The 18,426-nt window shown below is 36.9% G+C and overlaps 1 protein-coding gene across 6 annotated transcripts in view; it reads right to left on the reverse strand.

Moving 5' to 3' along the window:
• The window catches only part of rdgA (retinal degeneration A), a 381,505-nt gene that overhangs the window by 40,392 nt on the left and 322,687 nt on the right, over window positions 1-18,426 (reverse strand). For all 6 annotated transcript variants that reach the window (XR_012467391.1, XM_074183068.1, XM_074183066.1 and 3 more), the window contains 3 exons: window positions 14,052-14,405; window positions 11,089-11,299; window positions 1,713-1,905 (listed from right to left, as the gene is read on the reverse strand). Coding sequence is in view for 5 of the 6 variants with exons in the window: in XM_074183068.1 (XP_074039169.1) it covers window positions 1,713-1,905; window positions 11,089-11,299; window positions 14,052-14,405 (758 nt within the window). In the remaining variant the exon portion in view is untranslated. The remainder of the gene's footprint in view (window positions 1-1,712; window positions 1,906-11,088; window positions 11,300-14,051; window positions 14,406-18,426) is intronic.

Below are 18,426 nucleotides of genomic sequence, written 5' to 3' on the forward strand. Positions count from 1 at the left end.
CGCAGCATCGGATAGAGACGAAATCACTGTCCTACTGTTGATCGACTTTAGCAAAGCTTTTGATACATTGAATCATTATAATGGACTTTGTCAAAGCACTTTGAAATTTTTCGATTCATATCTTTCACATAGACAACAAATTGTTAGAGTGGAGAACCACATGTCAGATTTCAAAAATACTTCTTCAGGTGTCCCACAGGGTTCAATCCTTGGACCTATCCTCTACATAATTTACACCTCCCATTTGACAACCTGTTCGAAAAAACTCAAATATCATATGTAGACCGATGATACACAGTTGTATTATTCTTTTACTCCTGACTCTGTACAGCAAAGCGAAAATATCATTAATGACGATTTGAATCAATTCGTTAATGTATCGAGGAAACATGCCCTGGAAGTTAATAATTCCAAATGCTCTATGATTGTATTTGGAAGGAAAGTCGCAAGGTCAAAACTTAGAGATCTAATCATAAAAATTGATGACACTGTTTTACCGGTTGTAAATCAGGTTAAAAATCTAGGAGTTTGTATCGATGATGAACTCAAATTCAAAAAACATACTTCAACATTGATTCAAAGAGCATTTGGGAAAATGAAAGTATTATACCCTCATAGGCATGTCTTGAGCCTAAAAACCAAATTACTCATTTGTGATTCGTTGATATTATCTATTTTCAATCATTGTGACGTAGTGTATCATTATTTTCTGAATAAAAATGAGCAACAACGAATTCAAAGAGTTCAAAACTCTTGTTTGAGATTTTCATACGGTATCAAGAAAAGAGAACCGATTTCTCATACACTCAAAAAAGCTAGGTGGCTGAAAATGTACGATAGGCGGACTCTTCATTTTTCGACATTTATTTATTTCATAAAGTTATTGTCAATAGAACACCTTCCTACCTCTATAACAAAATAACTTATCGAACTGATGTTCATAATGTGAACATCAGGCACAAAATGATCCATGTCGTTAGACACTCCATAGAACTATTCAAAAGGTCATTTACATATACGATAGCTGAATTCTATAACAACCTACCACCTTCCTTTCGGTCGAAATCTGTTTCCAGTTTCAGGTACTGCCTGAAAAAACACCTTCTGAAAAATCAATAATACCCGAATATATTCTATGACACATTGGCTCTTGTAGGCCATAGCTAAAATATTTGTAGTATCCTTATGTTTGTATCGATATCCGCCTCATGAATTAAATGTTGTACCCGCTATCACAATTCCAATTTTATTTTAGGTCTTTTGTTATTTTTTTTTTTGTTTTTCATCATTTTCTTTTTTTTTTGTAAGGTGCAAGAGGAAGAATGAACTCTGTTCAATCTTGTATCCTATTGACAAATTTGTATTTTGTTTTTCTCCATATTGTATCATGTTATTTCAGCTGTCAATAAATTCATTTATTATTATTATTATTATTATTATTATTATTTTTATCGTTGTTTCATAATTTCACAAATAAAAATCACATTGAGTAGCTCCAAAACACGCACTTTTCCCAATCACCTGAAACGCCAACTTAGTTGGCGAAACGCGAGTCGAAAAGAATATTTCAGTTCTGGTTAGGAAAAGTGCTTGCTATTGAATTCGCGGACTGTGAAAATTTTTGTGATTAAAAGCTTCAAACGCACGCTAGTTTGAAGTGTCATAACAGCAATTTTACTCATGACGAGAAGCCATAACAAATAAAAACTTACCTCGAAATGTTCAGGAAAACAATCGCATGCACCCTGAGCTCTTTGAGTTTCTGAGTGATGTTCTGACCGTCACATTCTAACGTTACGAAATCGGCGAGGTCTTTCCACTTCCTTTTCAAGAGATCTTTGCCGCCCATTTGGCCGTAAAACATTTTATTTCTCAAGCGAGAGTTGAATTTTTCCGGATGAGCTTCTGCAAATTGCGGAAGAACGATAAAAATTACTAGGAAGTATCGCTTTCGGGAGGTGTAATGAACAGGGAAATGTTTAGGAGATGTGCATTGCAGCGGAAATACCTTGTTTTCGAAAGAAGAAATTTACAAGGAGGAACAAATGATGTCGTATGAAAATATGGAGGAGAGGAAATTTGCTAGAGGTTTCTCATTTGTCTTATGTACTACCGTTATGAATGAACTAATTTGTGATATTGATGACTTATTCATTTTGTGGAAATTCATCTATAATTAAATGATATAGATATAGAAATAAAATACTTTGTCTAATTTCCACTTACCTAATGTATTGATATTAATACTACCAAGGTTTCGGTTTTTACACCATTCTCAAGTATTCTAACACCACTGACCTGAGAGAAATATCGCAGTATATATATATATATATATATATATATATATATATATATATATATATATATATCCGAGAGTAGGTAATAGGATATATAACTACATTCATTAATATCAACTACATAAACTTCCACCTGTGATTAATTGCGTTGTCATCTTTATTAATTCAAAAGTGGAGACCTACACAAATCTGTTTGGTCGTTAAGGGTTCTACATTTTGAATTTTCAAGTGATTTATTGATTTCCATGGCTTCCAACAAATTCATTTTCCTTCCTTTACATGTATGTGAGATTTTGAGGTTTTCCTTACTTATTTTGTGGTTTGTTTCTTGTAGATGTTCGTACATAGACTTTTTTTCAAAACCGACGTGTTCACGGAGTCTTACTTCGAAATTTCTCTCGGTCTGGCCTGTATATACTGCAGAGCATTCACTACATTCTATTCTATATATGCCAGATTTCTTCATTCTGTCACGTCTAGGTTTTGCATTGAATATGATTTTGCCTGAATTATTATTACTTACGAAAGATGTTATTATGTTGAATTTGGAAAAGTCATTTTGAATATTTACTGAAAGTTTACCTAAGTAATTAATGCTGCTATATTTGTATGTAATCTATTCTTTAATGTATGGGTACAGTTCTCCCATAATAGTTTACTGGGTTTTACCTGAAATAATTTTTTCAATTGAGGACACAGGTACCTGGTTATTAACCGCTATTTGTTTGATGACTTTCAATTCATTCTGAAAATTCTCTTCAGGTTAAGGGATTGTGAATGCTCTGTGTGTCATAGGCCTAAAATCTGCTAATTTATGTGAGGTTGGACTGAAAGAGTCGAAGGGATCGTACAATCTGTGTATCAATCAATCAATCAATCATTTATTGAATCAGTTTTCATCTACAATCACATTAGGCAAACATCATCATAAAATAGTGGCTGATACAACAGGTCAAAAAAAACAAATACAAAAAAAAAAACAAATACAAAGCATAACTTAAATGAAAATAAAATTACTAAGCTACAATAAAATTATGATTATGATTCAAGGAGAAACTCATCCACAGAGTAGTATGCTTTCTGCAATAGAAATACCTTAAGCTTCCTTTTAAAGACATTGATGTTTGAGGACCTAATGTCAATACTAAGCTTATTATATAGTTTAATCCCACAGCACATGGGGTGATTCTTCGATACTGTCAATCTACTATAAGGCTGATAAAGTTGAAGGTTATTTCTGGTGAAATGTTCATGAATTTACTCATTTCAAGGAATAATTGAAATATTGTTTCTTATATATATCAGAGTTTGGTAGATATACAAACTAGGCATTGTTAATACACTATAACGAATGAATAATGGCCTGCAGTTTGCACTTGAAGATGCCCCAGCTAGAATTCTGATTACCTTTTTCTGAATAACAAACACTTCATCAGCTTTAGCTGATAAGCCCCACTGTTCAAGACCATAGGAAATCACTGACTGAATTAAACTGTGGTATAAAAGCATAAGAACATCAAAAGAGACTGTTTCAACCTACGAAGTAAATATATATTTTCACTGAGCTTCAGTTTGACACTATCAACATGGTTTATTATCAATATCAACACCCAAGAATTTAGTAGTTATAGTTGTAGTTATATATCTTATTACCTACTCTCGGATATATACTCCTTAGGTCAGTAGTGTTAGAATACTTGAGAATGGTGTAACAACCGATACCTTGGTCGTATTAATATCACTTTATTTCAAGATATATTCTTTTAGTTTAGTTTTAATTTCGTGTAATTCACAATCTTTTTATAGCGTTAGGTATTTTATTATATACATTTTTGTCCAAATTTACTTTTGTGTGGTTGTGGAACTATATTTTGCATTGGCATGTAATATGATCATTGAGTGTTTTTTATTATTCTTTACATTATAAATAAATATGCATATTTTGAAATTATATTTCCCCCTAATTTCAAATAATTTTCTAGGTTTATACAGATTGCTGGTTTTCTCTCTCTCTCTGATTCTGTTTCTGTATCTGTAGAGTAGGGAGGGTGAGCGTAGGCCCACAGCACTTGAGCCACATGTGACCCATTGTACATCCTCCCAAGGATTTGTCCTCCTAGGTCATTGTCCATCCTCTCCTTTACAGGAAGGTGAGCAGGTATCTGGGAGACATCTCCGTTGTATCGGCAGATGTAGGCCAAGACTCGCCGAACACACATTCTCTTATTGGCGATAACTCCGGACAATTGCACAGGACATGCCTGACAGTTCCATCTTCCTGTTCACACATCCTGCATAGATGTGTGTCCACTATCCCCATATCGTGGAGGTGTTACCCTAGTTGACAGTGGCCAGTCAGAAATCCTACTGTTAGGCGTAGATTTTTCCTGGTCAACGCCAGATATTTCTTCGGCGACAGCTTCATAGGGCCGCCCAGGGTGATCTTGAGAAGATTGCATCCTTTTTGATTTCTTCCCATCTCTTCAGGGATTGAACATAGGCGTGATGTTTGGCTAGTTACGCAATTGTCAAAGTCACCAGGCCGTAGCTGCCACTGGGTTCTTAGTCTGATTCAGTTTATATTATATTATACAGGGTATCTCAAGATTTTTGTCCTGGAATATAGGACTCTGTAGATGAAAATAATGTTTTAATGACCAATTGTACGTTTTTGACCAGAGTAAGCCGAAATTCTGTATTTATTCGTTTACATAACTTCGACATTTGAACAGGACAAGCCCCATATATGTATGTGCGACTATGAACACAATCATATGAAGGAAAGTTGGGGCTGCGTATAAGGACTCTCCCCTTAAAATACAGAATCCTGTAGCTGAGATGAGTGGCAAAGGTGGCTAACTTCTTCACAGGTTTATACACCCTGAGTTATTTATGATGAGTGAATATTACGGCTGCGTAAAGCGTATTTATGTTGACTTACGTAGTTTGGTGTGCTAATAACTATACTTGCAATAGGTAGAATGCGTAAAGCGTGTTCATGCTAATTCAGGTAGTTTGGTATGCTACCTGTACCTATATTTGGTAAATTGCCACTAATATTCATCGACTCTATTCTATCTGCCGTCATGCTGTTCGCTGTTCTTCTTCTTAGAATGGGATTCCATATTCGGTTGAGGTACACAGCTTATTCTATTCTGATGAAATTATCCGTATGTTTGTGGATCTCTATTGCCTCTCGTACCAGTCGGTTATGGTATCCCAGGTCAGAGGCAATGAGTTCCGTGTTTTCAAACAGAATCTTGTGGTTTCCTTCACCAAGTGCGTGCTTCGCCACAGCCGACTTATCCGTTTGGCCTAGTCTGCAGTTTTTCCAAGCTCCTTCAACCTTGTTTCCATGGATATTCTGGTGGTTCCTATGTATATCTTCCCACAAGTGCACGGTATGCGATGAACCCTTGCTGCTGATAGTGGATCCCTTTTGTCTTTAGCCGACCTGAGACTCTGTTGTATCTTCTTGGTGGGTTTGAGAACCGTTTTCATCTTGTGTTTCCCCAAGAGTTTTTCTAATTCTGTCTGTCACCGTAGGGATATATGTATGGTAGTTATGCACGTGCAACCATCTGAGCCTCCTACCCATTTTGAACCATGTAACCCATCAACTTCATGGCATTGACGATCTCGGGTACACTGTATCCATACCATGTCCATTTATTTACGAACCTTCGACATACAAACATACTGAGCTCCATATTAGTATCTGCGATTATACATACAATTATCTGTAGGACAGGTGGGGTTCCTAAAAAATACTTTTTCCCTGTAGATGATATAAAAATAATCTTTAAAGGACCACTTTGTATGTTTTTAGGTAGACAGAGCAGAATTTTCATGTTCTCTGAAGTGAGTCTTTGAAAAGATCAATAATGGGGAACAAATTTTATTATTCATTTGTACTTTCAAGTTGTACCTTATTCATTGTTATCTTAGTTATGGCCACCACTAGAGCTTGATGATAAACATATACACAATAAACGTAGGTATAACAAGTATCCTTTTTTTTTAATATATTTGAAACTAATGACGAAAACGAAACCAAAATGCAATATCAACAAATTAATCATCATCTACATCTAATCTCATCCTTCCAAATGGGTAGGAAAGTGCGATCCATTTATAAGAAGCTATCTGGAACACACGTTTTTTCAGGTATAAGAATAAATACGGATTCTTTGAGTTGATCGTATCTAATTGTCAATTATTGATTTCTTGTTCCATTCCACTCGATGTTCACTGTCTGATGTGACGAAATATATTCTGACATTCTCACGCATTTCTGAAGGTCTAGAAGTTCCAGCAGTATAATTTTCCACCACAAGAAGAAACTACTTCACAAATACAATTTTTATTCTGTATGGGTTTTGTATGTGTGATAGGTCTTACTGTATGCCTTCAATTGAATTATGTTTTCAGATTGTGGAAAGTTATGAGACTGGAAAAATGTTTAGAATAAACAGGAAACATTTAAATAAGGATCAGTTTGAATAAGAATCAGTTTATTTGTTTTTTCGATAAGATGTCTTTGCTATATGATTGTGAATTTCATAATAAAGACACTCGTTATTCTCGTCACTCGTGATTCAAACCGTCTGCATTTAACGAATATCGATCTTAATTTTGATAACAGAACATGTGAATTCAATTGAAATGAGCTTGAAAAATCATCTAGAAATGAATTTGTACTATTCACATCAAATAAGAAGAGAAAGCTCAGAAGGCCTACCTAGTTCAAAGATTTTGTTACTGAGTTAGGTTCAGGTGATAATTTATTTGTTGATATTGAAATTTGCATTTTGTTTTTAAATTGACCAATTTTTAATGTTGTAATCAGTTAACGGGCTCAGAGATTCATACAAAGACGTCATTTTTGACTTCTCCAAATGTCAAATGATATCCTTTTTACACTTTTCTTGAATTATGTGCTGAGATTCTCACAGATGAGTAGCTACTTCTGACACTATGTTATGAGCCTTTGAAAACAGCAATAAGCAGGAACAAACTTTATCATCTATTAGTTTCATAATTTTGTACTTTCAAGTTGTAGGTATCTTCTTTTTATGTTATCCATAACACCACCATAGCTTACTATTCATACAGGGTGATAAATATAGATATAACATCAGGAATCAGTTGATAATTTCGAGGCTTTTGATCATGACTCACACAAGACAGGCACGTCTTGTCTGATCGTTTTTCATTTGTAGCCCTCCAGTTTCCACTGAAGACGTTGTATGTAAGTAGTCATCGCTGATTTTTCCTCGAATTACTTCTGATAAGCTAACTGTTTTCATAAACATCATGAAGGTACGGCAATGGGTAATCCGCTGTCTTGAAATCGAAGAAAGAGTACTTTTCACGGACTTAGATCCGATACGTGGATGATGCATTTGCTATTTTCGACACAAATATAAGTAAAGTAGAAGATTTTGTGTGTTGTCTCAACAACAATTTACCAAATATCAAGTTCCTATATGCATATGAAAATAATGAAGGTCTACCATTCCTGGAGGCTGTTGTTATGAGTAATGTCGATGAGAGCTCCCACCATTGTCCACAACAGAAATTGAAGGACTATTCGACTACTCGAAATTCTTCAATATGAATTAAAATACAACAAAGGATTGGTTTGAATTTTAGGAAAATTGAACATGAAATTGTCTTTCAGAACTGCTCGTACGCTCATCAAATGTTGGGTAGCCCAAAACAAGACAAGACAGCGGAAAAAATCTGTGAGACTTGCGACAAAAAATATATTGGTCAAACCAAGCGGAGTATAATAGCTTGATATAAAGAACATGTTTCACATATTCGATTTATAGATAAGATACGCTCGGAGTTGCTCAACATGCCTTAGAGAAAAGCCACATAACAGAATAGCGACAGCCATAGAAAAAAAAATGCTCAAAATTGTCAGGCTTAGATTATATGTAATTGTTGTAATGTAAGAGCTCTAAGCGAGTTGTAGGATTTAGTCTTAAGTCACGTTCTGATTTCATTTCATTCAATTCCGTTGCACTCGATTCCGTTAGACTCCGCTATGCTCCGTTTCATTTCCTTTCGTTTCCGTTCCATCCCGTTACCTTTCATTCCCTTCCGTTCAGTTCCCTTCCGTTCCGTACGTTACGTTTCATTCCGTTCCCTTCCGTTTCGTTTCGTTTCGTTCGTTTCCGTTCCATCCCGTTACGTTTCATTCCCTTCCGTTCAGTTCCCTTCCGTTCCGTACGTTACGTTTCATTCCGTTGCCTTCCGTTCCGTTTCGTTTCGTTTCGTTTCGTTTCGTTTCGTTCCGTTCCGTTCCGTTACGTTTCATTCCCTTCCGTTCAGTTCCCTTCTGTTCCGTTCGTTACGTTCCATTCCGTTTCTTTTCGTTTCGTTCCGTTTCGTTTCGTTCCAATCCATTCCGTTTCATTTTGTTCCGTTTCGTCGCATTCCGTTCCATTTTGTTTTTTCATTTCATTTTATTTCCCCATATAGACTGGGAGCCTAAATACATGGAAATTATTCTTTTCAACTGTTTATGTGACCTCACGTATTATATGTACACGTCAAGATTCATATAATACCTAAACATTTCACCATATCTTGGTAACATACAAAATGTGAATTATGTGATAATATAAGATTGTAATGTTTTTTTTCATGACTAGGTTCAATAGTTAATCATTAGGATTGTTCATTTCATGATTAAATGCACTTGAAGGGACTGAGTCGATAATAGTGTTATTTCCATTTTGGTGTATGAGATGAGTAATTTACCCAAATGAAAAATTGATGTTCAGTTGATGGAAATTTGATGTTTCAATGAAAACCACAATACTCGTGATGAAATTCACCTGAAAGGTATCAAATTTCCGGCGTCAATATCAAAAATAATTAGAGCCTCCCTTCTCGTGGGGGTTTCTGTTTTCGGCGAACAAATTGGGCTATTCGTTTTGCGATTTTTTGTTAATAAAAGCCTCTTTCATTATTCACACGCCTAATCGAGCTCCGTCGAAGCGAACGCTATATTTTAACGAATTTCAGTCGTCAGCTCATTGCTGTGGCGAAAATATCTCCCGTGAGTCGACTACCGGAAGGAGAGATATCAAGGGACGGCTTGCCTCTATCCGGTTGGAAGTAACACGTCCAGGGGCAGGACCTTTACGATAGGATACTAAAGAGCGGCAGTAACTCCCGAGGAAACGAGTTAGGAAACATATTGAGCTTGTGATAAATGGAAAAGAGGTTGTACAATATTGATGCTCCTTGCGGGGATCTACAAAATTCTACTTTTCGAAAAACATATCATTTACTTCGTTTAAAACCAAATTTCTTAAATTCTCAATAATCGGAACATCTGAATCCTCGGAACTGATACTTACTACCCACACTATATAACACATAACACTTAACAGTTAACCCACAATACACATCAAATGTCAGACTCAATGAGTGTGTCGTGTGTTTTGTGAGTTGTGTGTTATTTGAGTTGGATGTGTAGAATATGTCGACATTCACTTTGACAAGAAACTTGATTGGAATTAGGTATTCTATGTTAAACATGACACATGGCACCGAAATAAACTTCGCGGTAAAGGTCTCAAACCACGAAGAAAGGAGAATAATCAGTCAACATGAGAACAATCTCGACAGGAACACCTGGTATAAAAATGGGTCGTAAAGCGAACATGGAACGGGAGCTGGAATGTACTGCGCGGGAAGAAATCTTCATTATAGTTACCCACTCGGTCACTATACATCGGTCTTCCTGGCTGAGGTGTATGCAGTGCACAAGAAACATTAGTTTAATGCCTAAACGAAATGAGCGGATCAATATTCTCACAGAGAGCTAGGCTGCAATTGGGGCACTAACGAACCCAAAAGTGATATAGAGACTTGTCTGGGAATGCCGTGAAGAACTGAACTGGACATGCACATATTGACTATATGTTAGGTGCCAGGAAACTCAGGTATCGCAGGAAATGAAAAAGCTGATGAGTGGACCAGCTCTCGTGGTACCAGAGTATTTGGTGCGGAACCAGATTGGAAAGAGGGTCTATAAGAAACATGAAGAGTACTGGAAGAATATACCAGGGAACAAACATTGGAAAACCTTTTGAAGGAACCGTTCGAGAAGAGAGCTGAAGAACTGTTCCAACAAAGTAGGGGTCGGCTCAGAACATTCATAGAGCTACTCACAGAACACTTTCCATTCAGATGACACCTAAACAAAACAAACAAAAACAAAACAAAAACAGCGGAGACCTCAACTGCAGGAAATGCAATATAGGGACAAAAACAACTCGTTATTTAGTCACTGAATTACAAAAATTACTGGGGGCAAACAATTCATGGCCAGCGCAAATTATGTCCAGAAGCATATGATATAGAGGACACAACATTGTTGGAATGGGTGTTATGAAAGAGATGGGAGTAAAACGCGATAGTTATACGTGGCTGCCCTTTACGAGAAGAGATTATGAAGGGGAAACGCGAAAAATTGTTCAAACTTATTTTGTTTTTGCAGGTCGTACATTTTCTTGGGGGGTGGTGAGAGAAATTGTCAAGAACTAGTTTGCAGAACAACATTATGTTTTTGGAAGGTCTAGGGGCATCGCAGGTTTGTTGTAACAGATGTATCGAATTGAACACATTGTTGAATACTTAAACACCTGATCATTCAAATTTTGGCAGCCTCTATAGTAGACTGAGGATTTTACAATAACTTTGTGGAGAAAGTTTTCATTTGTGGAACTGAGATGGGTTTTTCTTACAGACCCGCTACTGAACTCACCTCTAGCCTCATGGAATTCCAAAGCGATATGAGCGTCTACTCCTAACGAATAATAGTTATTCATGACATTGAGCGGAAGATTCTCCTTCCCTCCTTCGTTAGAGGCGGCATTATTGTTCTTCTCCACTTCCAAGGACCATCTGTCGAGGTACACGACGTCGCTGTGGCTGATGTTCGACAGAATCTTTGAGATAGGTTCGTCGGTGTAGCCCTGAAAATCATTCGGAGTTATTTATTTTGTTTCGATAGACATTCAAAGTGAGCTACTTGTGCAGAAAATCAATTGTTTGAAAGTCAATGGGGAATTTTATGATAAATATAAATCCGGGTGAACATTTTTATCTGTATACGTAAAAAAAACGTTTATTTATCGTTTTGAAAACAGCACAGTTTTCGGTGTTGTTTGAACAAAAAATAAATTGAATCATACGTCCATCTAGGAAAGCACACAGAAAATGTAAAGAAAATTTTGAGTTTGGTTAATAGCGCTACGTACCTAAATATAATGAAAAATATAAGTAGATATTCAATCAAGATATCTCACAGTGTTGAATTTTGCAGATGTTAATCGTTCATTCGAGTTTTGACATTATTGAATGAAACAGATTTGCACCTCAAAATATCTGATTTTGACTTTTGATCGATGAATAAGATGATCATCATTTACATTGTTCAAAGTCTGATGGTATCGCTAATAATACCCTAAATTCCTCAAACGTTCTGATTTTTCAACAATTTGTCAATCGGTACCAAATTCTCTGAAAATTGAAATCGCTTCCTGTTGAAATTACTTCAATCCAAATTATTCCCTGTTTGATTGAGTCATTCGATAGATCACCAAATACGTGCCTTGGTGTTTGGTATAACCACCCAGCTTTTCGTCGTTTGTAGTATGAGCCCTCTACTTTCTCCCTAGCCACTCATTCTACGAGTCACTGACAATTTGTAGGTGTTTACGTGTTTTTGCTCAATCGCTGGCTTCCTCAACGGTCTCTTGGGAGTCCAAAGGTCGCGATATGTGCACCACTCTTACACATCACGGCGATAGTTGCCTCAATAGTCCCTCTGTCTACTACTGAGTCCGGAACCTTTTTATAACTGCACTTGATGTCTTTGCCAAACAGCTATTTTCAGCAAGCTTCCAATCATTTACACAACAAGACATTCCTTCTTCTTGTTTTTATTCTGTGCATAGTCTGTCTATGGGTCTGATCCCGAAGAATTTGATATACAGTTGTGGCAGATATTGATAACCGAACTTTGTCTTCGTAGGGTGTGATAAGGCTTTCATCATCTCAGAGAATTCACCGTCAAACTCATTATTAAACGTATATTTCCTTCTGCCTAAATATCTGCCGACATTATCAATCTGTTCTGGCTAGCCTCGAAACGTGGTGTTGCTTCTCAATGGACTGTTCTACCTTGTTTCAGAAGCATACTGCTCCATTTTTCCAATTGGAGTAGCTCTTCTTTAAATATGGCAAGATCTCAATCATTTCCAACAGTCCAATAAGGGTTTCTTCTATAACGTTGCTTTCTCAGAAAAGGTCACCCTCCCAACTTTAGTACTAATATCAAAACAGAGATTCTTGAAACATGACAACCTGGCTCAATACCTGCTGCCTGTACTCCAATCTGCTGTAGAAATTATGTTAAAGTTTGGGGACAGGTCATACTCCTGCGAAGCCCTCTGGCTTACAGACACAGGCTTGTCTGGCTATCAGTGGTTCCATCAATACCTCACCATTAGCGGCCATGTAGATCCTTCTAGATCTACCTCCTTCCCACATTGTTCCGGAGAGAGAGGCTGGCTGGACTGCATATAGACTTGTGCACATTGCCGAGTGCACAAATCAATTTAATGCAGAGTGCAACGGACTGTTGGTTGACACTGGAAGTCACAGCATTCTGGAAATGACCTCTGACTTTATGCCTCTAACTGTCAACTACGAACTGCCTTATAAAGTACTGTTTCCGAATAGAGAGGCCTGGATCCTGCGGGGAAAGGAAATATCAAGAGGGAATAGTTGTTGGTTCACAGATGGATCAAAAACACCTTTCGGTTCGGCAATTGGTAGCAAATTGCCAAAAACGACTCTTCTCGATAGGAAGACTCACAGATTGTCTCTGTTCTGGCCATACTGGCCTGAAAGGCAATCAGGCTGCTGACTTCCTTGCAAAGGAGGGTGCTGCAATCAGCTTCATCGGACCAGAACCTGTCATTGGCATCGCTGAAGGCTTCGCCAAACAAAGATTGAACACCTGGATGGCAAAAAGATTTATGGACTTCTGGCAAAATCTTGCAGCATTGGCTCACTTTGAGGCGTTTATTCACCCTTCGAAGTTTGATACCAAACAGTTGTTGGCCTACAGTAGGGATGAACTACGATGTCTAACAGGCCTTTTTACAGGTCACTGTCATTTGAATCATCATATGTAGAGACTCGGACTGTCGAAAGACAGTGTGTGTCGCCGTTGTTTGGAAAATGATGAAACAGCAGAGCACATACTTTGTGCTTGCCCTGCTGGGAACTGAATCTGGTTTTTAGAGTTCGACAGAGCCGTACTCTTACCATCTGACCTGAAACACCACTCACCATACAAACTAATCGGCTTCGTTAAGAAGCTGGGTTTATTTGGTCGAGGGTGAATAGGTGTGAGCCATAATAAACCCTTGCAAGTTGCGGTGGAGGGTCGAATAGACCCACTCACTTTGGACCAAACCTAACCTAACCATACTCCTGGGAAATATCTAGCTACTGTTGATGCTTGCTCCACAGTTGGCTCTGATATTCTCACTCTTAGCATTGTTGCCAGTATTAAATTTCCAGAAGCTTCTGAGATATGCCATTTAAGTTTCTCTGCGAAATATTCTGACTGCACAGTTTTGAACCGAAAAAATCACCAATGCAATGTCCATCCGTACCTCAAAAATGCCAAACATGTGATAAATGAAAACTTACCCCACCCCAGCCTAAAGCTCTGGCCAGATCATTTCCGGTCCCCAAAGGAAGCACTCCAACAGCTGGTGCCGGTGAAATCCCGATCTGATCAATGACGCTGAGTACCCATCCGACAGTTCCATCACCCCCGCACGCTAAAATCCTCAAGTTAGGCACTTTCTTGAATAATTCCAATCCCATTTTTGGTCCTCCTTGCGTCAAATCGAATACCTGCCTCGGATTGAGCAACCATTGGAATTTTTGGAGCAACTTGAGACCTTGATTGCCTCCAGATTTCGGATTGATGAAAACTATGACGGGAGAAACGTTTGTTGAGGGGATGGGTTTTATTGCAAAATATCGATGTTCTTTGTCCTGGAATGAAAAATAAAAAACTGATATGTTTGCAAGGAAAATGAAAAAAATACATAATTTGTGTATCATTTGTATCGATTTTCTTTTTCCCAAATATAACAGCGTACAATCATTCATAAGGAGAAAAGAGAAGAGGAGACAGTGATGGAAAAACTGGAAAAGATACCTTAGCCATGGAAAGAAAAAGAAACTCTCTTAAAAAACCTGGAACACTTGAATAAAATGAACTTCATGTTGATAATCAATTCTTCCTCACGGAAAACCTTGTGAACCTGTTTTAGATCTAGAATTACAATTTGCATTTCGTGAAGAGTAATCCACCAATCTCAATTTGAGAATGAATCACTGTATTTACTAGATACCTGTTGTATGAAAATTCATTGAAATTTAATAAATTGATGGATGTAGCCGTTACTACGTGGTAGAAAATCATAATGAAGAAAAGATAATTGAAACTGTGTTTTTTACCACTTTTATTTGTAACTAACGTTACTGCAGTTTCGTTCTATAAGAACATTGTCAAACTCGTACATTAATTCAATAAAAAAAAATAATTTTGTTTGCTTCAGTAGAGCATGTCCATGAAAACTTGTAATGTTGGTCAAAGGCTGGAGGTTGACTATCTGGAAGTGATACATCGAAGACTGACCAACATTTGAACTGAATAAAAGAAAATGGAGGTAGTAAGATACACATCTAGGGAGAAACATGGTGCTGAAGGTGGAAATGATGTATTGACTATACATGAAGGTTTTCTAAGATAACCTGTGCATCATTGGTGATGGTTTGGTGGCCACAGATGGAACTATCGTCTTTTTTTGAAAAATTAGACAAGAAATGACATACTTGTTCGGGAATAACGGGAGAAGTGAAAACGACACCAACAGCACTTTTGAAGACATCCTTGAATCCACCTCCCTCATATCTTGTTATAACGGGTGAGGCAATAATGGGCCATTCAAGACTGAACAATTCGGTGAAGTGCAAGAGTTAAAGCAAATTGAAAATTCTGGAATGTGGCGGCCACTTAACACAAGCACACTAGCTACACAAACTTCGTTAAGAGGAGACCTGAATAAAAGAGAACTGAATAACGGCGACTTCAGCTGCAGACAATGCAACAAAGAGATAGAGATAGCTCGTCATATTTTATGTGAATAAGAAAGGTGAAGAATATTTTGAAAGAATATGACAAAAATACAACAAAGGTACAGGGAACAATGGGAAGGAATGGAATGATTCTGCTAAAAAGAAGGTATGTTTTTCGAAAATGTCCATTTTCATAAAGTTGCTGTAACTTTTTTCTTATTAGTCAGTGGAATATGCTTGAAGACTGGCAATAAACAAATCTAAAACAAATGGAACTTCAAACGTTCAAGCCAGTCTCTATATACCTACACAGTAGGTTCAATGGACTGACGCCTATTAGAAATCAACTACTCCCCTGGCTAATATCACGAAGGGTGTTGGATTATATCCGACAGGCGTCAGTGCAGGAATCTTCACAGAAAAATTCCTGCATATGCAATTGGCAATACAACTGAAAGAGTCGACCTTCAATTATAGAACGGGCCCACTTGCAGACCGGTTTCGGGCTTACTAGCCACTCATCAGTGCAAGATAGTGACCATCATCGACCTAAAGTCAATGATATTCCACAATTGGAAATTGGAATTCTTTCAGAGTATTTCATTCCTCTTCCGAAGTTGGAGCGAACATCAGAAAATGTCACTCCATTTAGTGGTCGAGGTACTAACCAACTGCATATCCGTAACTTGCCCGATTCCTCTGAATAAGGAAAACTTTATTTTTAGTCAGTGGGCTATGCTTGAAGACTGGAAATAAACAAATCTAAAACAAATGGAACTTCAAACGCAAGTGTGCCCGTTCCATAATTGAAGGTCGACTCTTTCAGTTGTATTGCCAATTGCATATGCAGGAAATTTTCTTTGAAGATTCCTGCACTGACGCCTGTCGGATATAATCCAACACCCTTCGTGGTGTTGGATTATACACCCCAGGGGAGTAGTTGTTTTCTGATAGGCGTCAGTCCATTAAACCTATTGTGTAGGTATATAGAGACTGGCTTGAACGTTTGAAGTTCCATTTGTTTTAGGTAACTTTTTTCTGTCAATAATTTCTTGTTTCTATGAAAACATTTGCAAATTACTTTTTCACGTAGAAGTCAGTAGTGTAAAAACTTATTTTTTCAAACGAGGTATCAATAGTTAATAATGAAAAACTATTCTTTTTCAATGAGACACCGTGTATATTCTTGTATATTTCAATAGACTTGTGATTCACTGTTTGGAACCTTTAGTGTAGTAATGAATATTACTGGAGTTTTTTCCCAACACCAAACCGTTATTTTAATACCTCGACACGTGTTTCGATCACCAAGTGATCATCTTCAAGAGGAAAATTCAACAGAATCTTCCTCTTGAAGATAAGAGTCCAAAGCCTACTTTGATCAAGTAGGCTTTGGACGATGTAGCGGTAAAACAGAATGCAAATCTTCACTTGTAGCTGTCACATTTTGATTTAGGCAGTACGGACGCTCTTTAATTAGTGGCTTTTGTTCAATTTCGAAACATATTTACAATGAAGTATGAGAATAATGAATTATGATAATATGTTTTATAAAAACCGAGGAAAACACAGAAGCAGTAAGAGAAGGGAACCTTCTAGAGACATTTTCGCAAAATTGCAATAAGTACAACCGAATTGACGATAATCAATTTGAAAAAAAGGCTAACATTATATGAGAGAAATAGGGATAAGGAGTTGAAAGAAATAGCAACATATTTTTGAGTTTTTCAATGCTCTGTTATATGTTATTTGAAGGGGTTTCGCTAACACTTAAGTACAATCTTTTACAAAAAGCTAGGGATATTATTGTAGCCACAGGTGTGTTTGGACTTGAGTTTTTTCAGAGCAATCTGAACGTCGTCTTCACTTTGTTTCCCAAGTGATGTAGTTGGTAATCAATTTTGGGGTAGTATAAACACTGCTAAAATAATCTGCAACCATTAATATTATTGTTATGAAGCGGTTACTTCTGCTTCCTTTGAGTTCTCGTTACCGATCTAATATTTTACAATTATGAATAATATTTTCCTGCTTTGTTTGATGTCATCACGAAATTATCATCACTGGTAATTGAATGCAAATTGTTTTGAATAATTCTACGCAATTCATATCATTGAACGAAATAGTACTAATCAGATGAAAATAAATAAATGAATCCCTCAAAGCGGTTCGAAATGGAAAACGTTATTGAAACGAATGTCATTATTAGAATTATCGATTGTAGGATGATCGTTAATACTCGAGTATGAATGTGAGCCGAAATAATTTAAAAGCATGTACGAGCAACTTTTCACTACACCGATTTCTTGGAATATTTGAATTCCTTGATTCCTTGAAAATTTAAGTGCTTGTCTAATCCCAGGAAGGATAATAGGCAATTGATGTAACTTTTTCCGGCCATTATTCAAAGAATTTTATTTCTGGAGCTTTTGAGGATTATTTATTATCTGTTCTTTGAAGACCAATTAATTTTATAGGGCTTAGGGCTGATGGAATGTTTGGTTTTCGGAATAGAAAATTGTAGCATTTGGAGTTTCATTAGGGAATATTTCTTACGTAGATTGAAATGATGTTTCGATCAGCAAAAAAAGGTTGAATGAATTCAGATACCCAAGAAGAAAAATCATGTGGGAAAGTGCAATGATGCAAAATCAACAAATAGGCCTATTTCATGAGTTCTGCCCACTATTCCAACAAACTGCTTAATCTTTCTTTGAAAAAATGTTGGGAGTGGCTGTATAGAAGAAAGATTCAATTGCTCAGCTTTTTTGAAGAGCCAGAAACGGAAAACACCTTCAGAAAAATCAATATTTACATACACATAGATAAAATCAAACATACTTTGTGTATGAACACTAGATAATCAGTCACTAAGCGATTCAGAGATGATTCAGTCATCCACAACTTGTGCTAATTTCCACTTCCAATCCTT

Source organism: Leptinotarsa decemlineata, unplaced genomic scaffold (genome assembly GCF_025532065.1).
Source record: "Leptinotarsa decemlineata unplaced genomic scaffold, Ldec_3_MD MMD2_tig00026330_RagTag_RagTag, whole genome shotgun sequence".
Classification (NCBI taxonomy): Eukaryota; Metazoa; Arthropoda; class Insecta; order Coleoptera; family Chrysomelidae; genus Leptinotarsa; species Leptinotarsa decemlineata.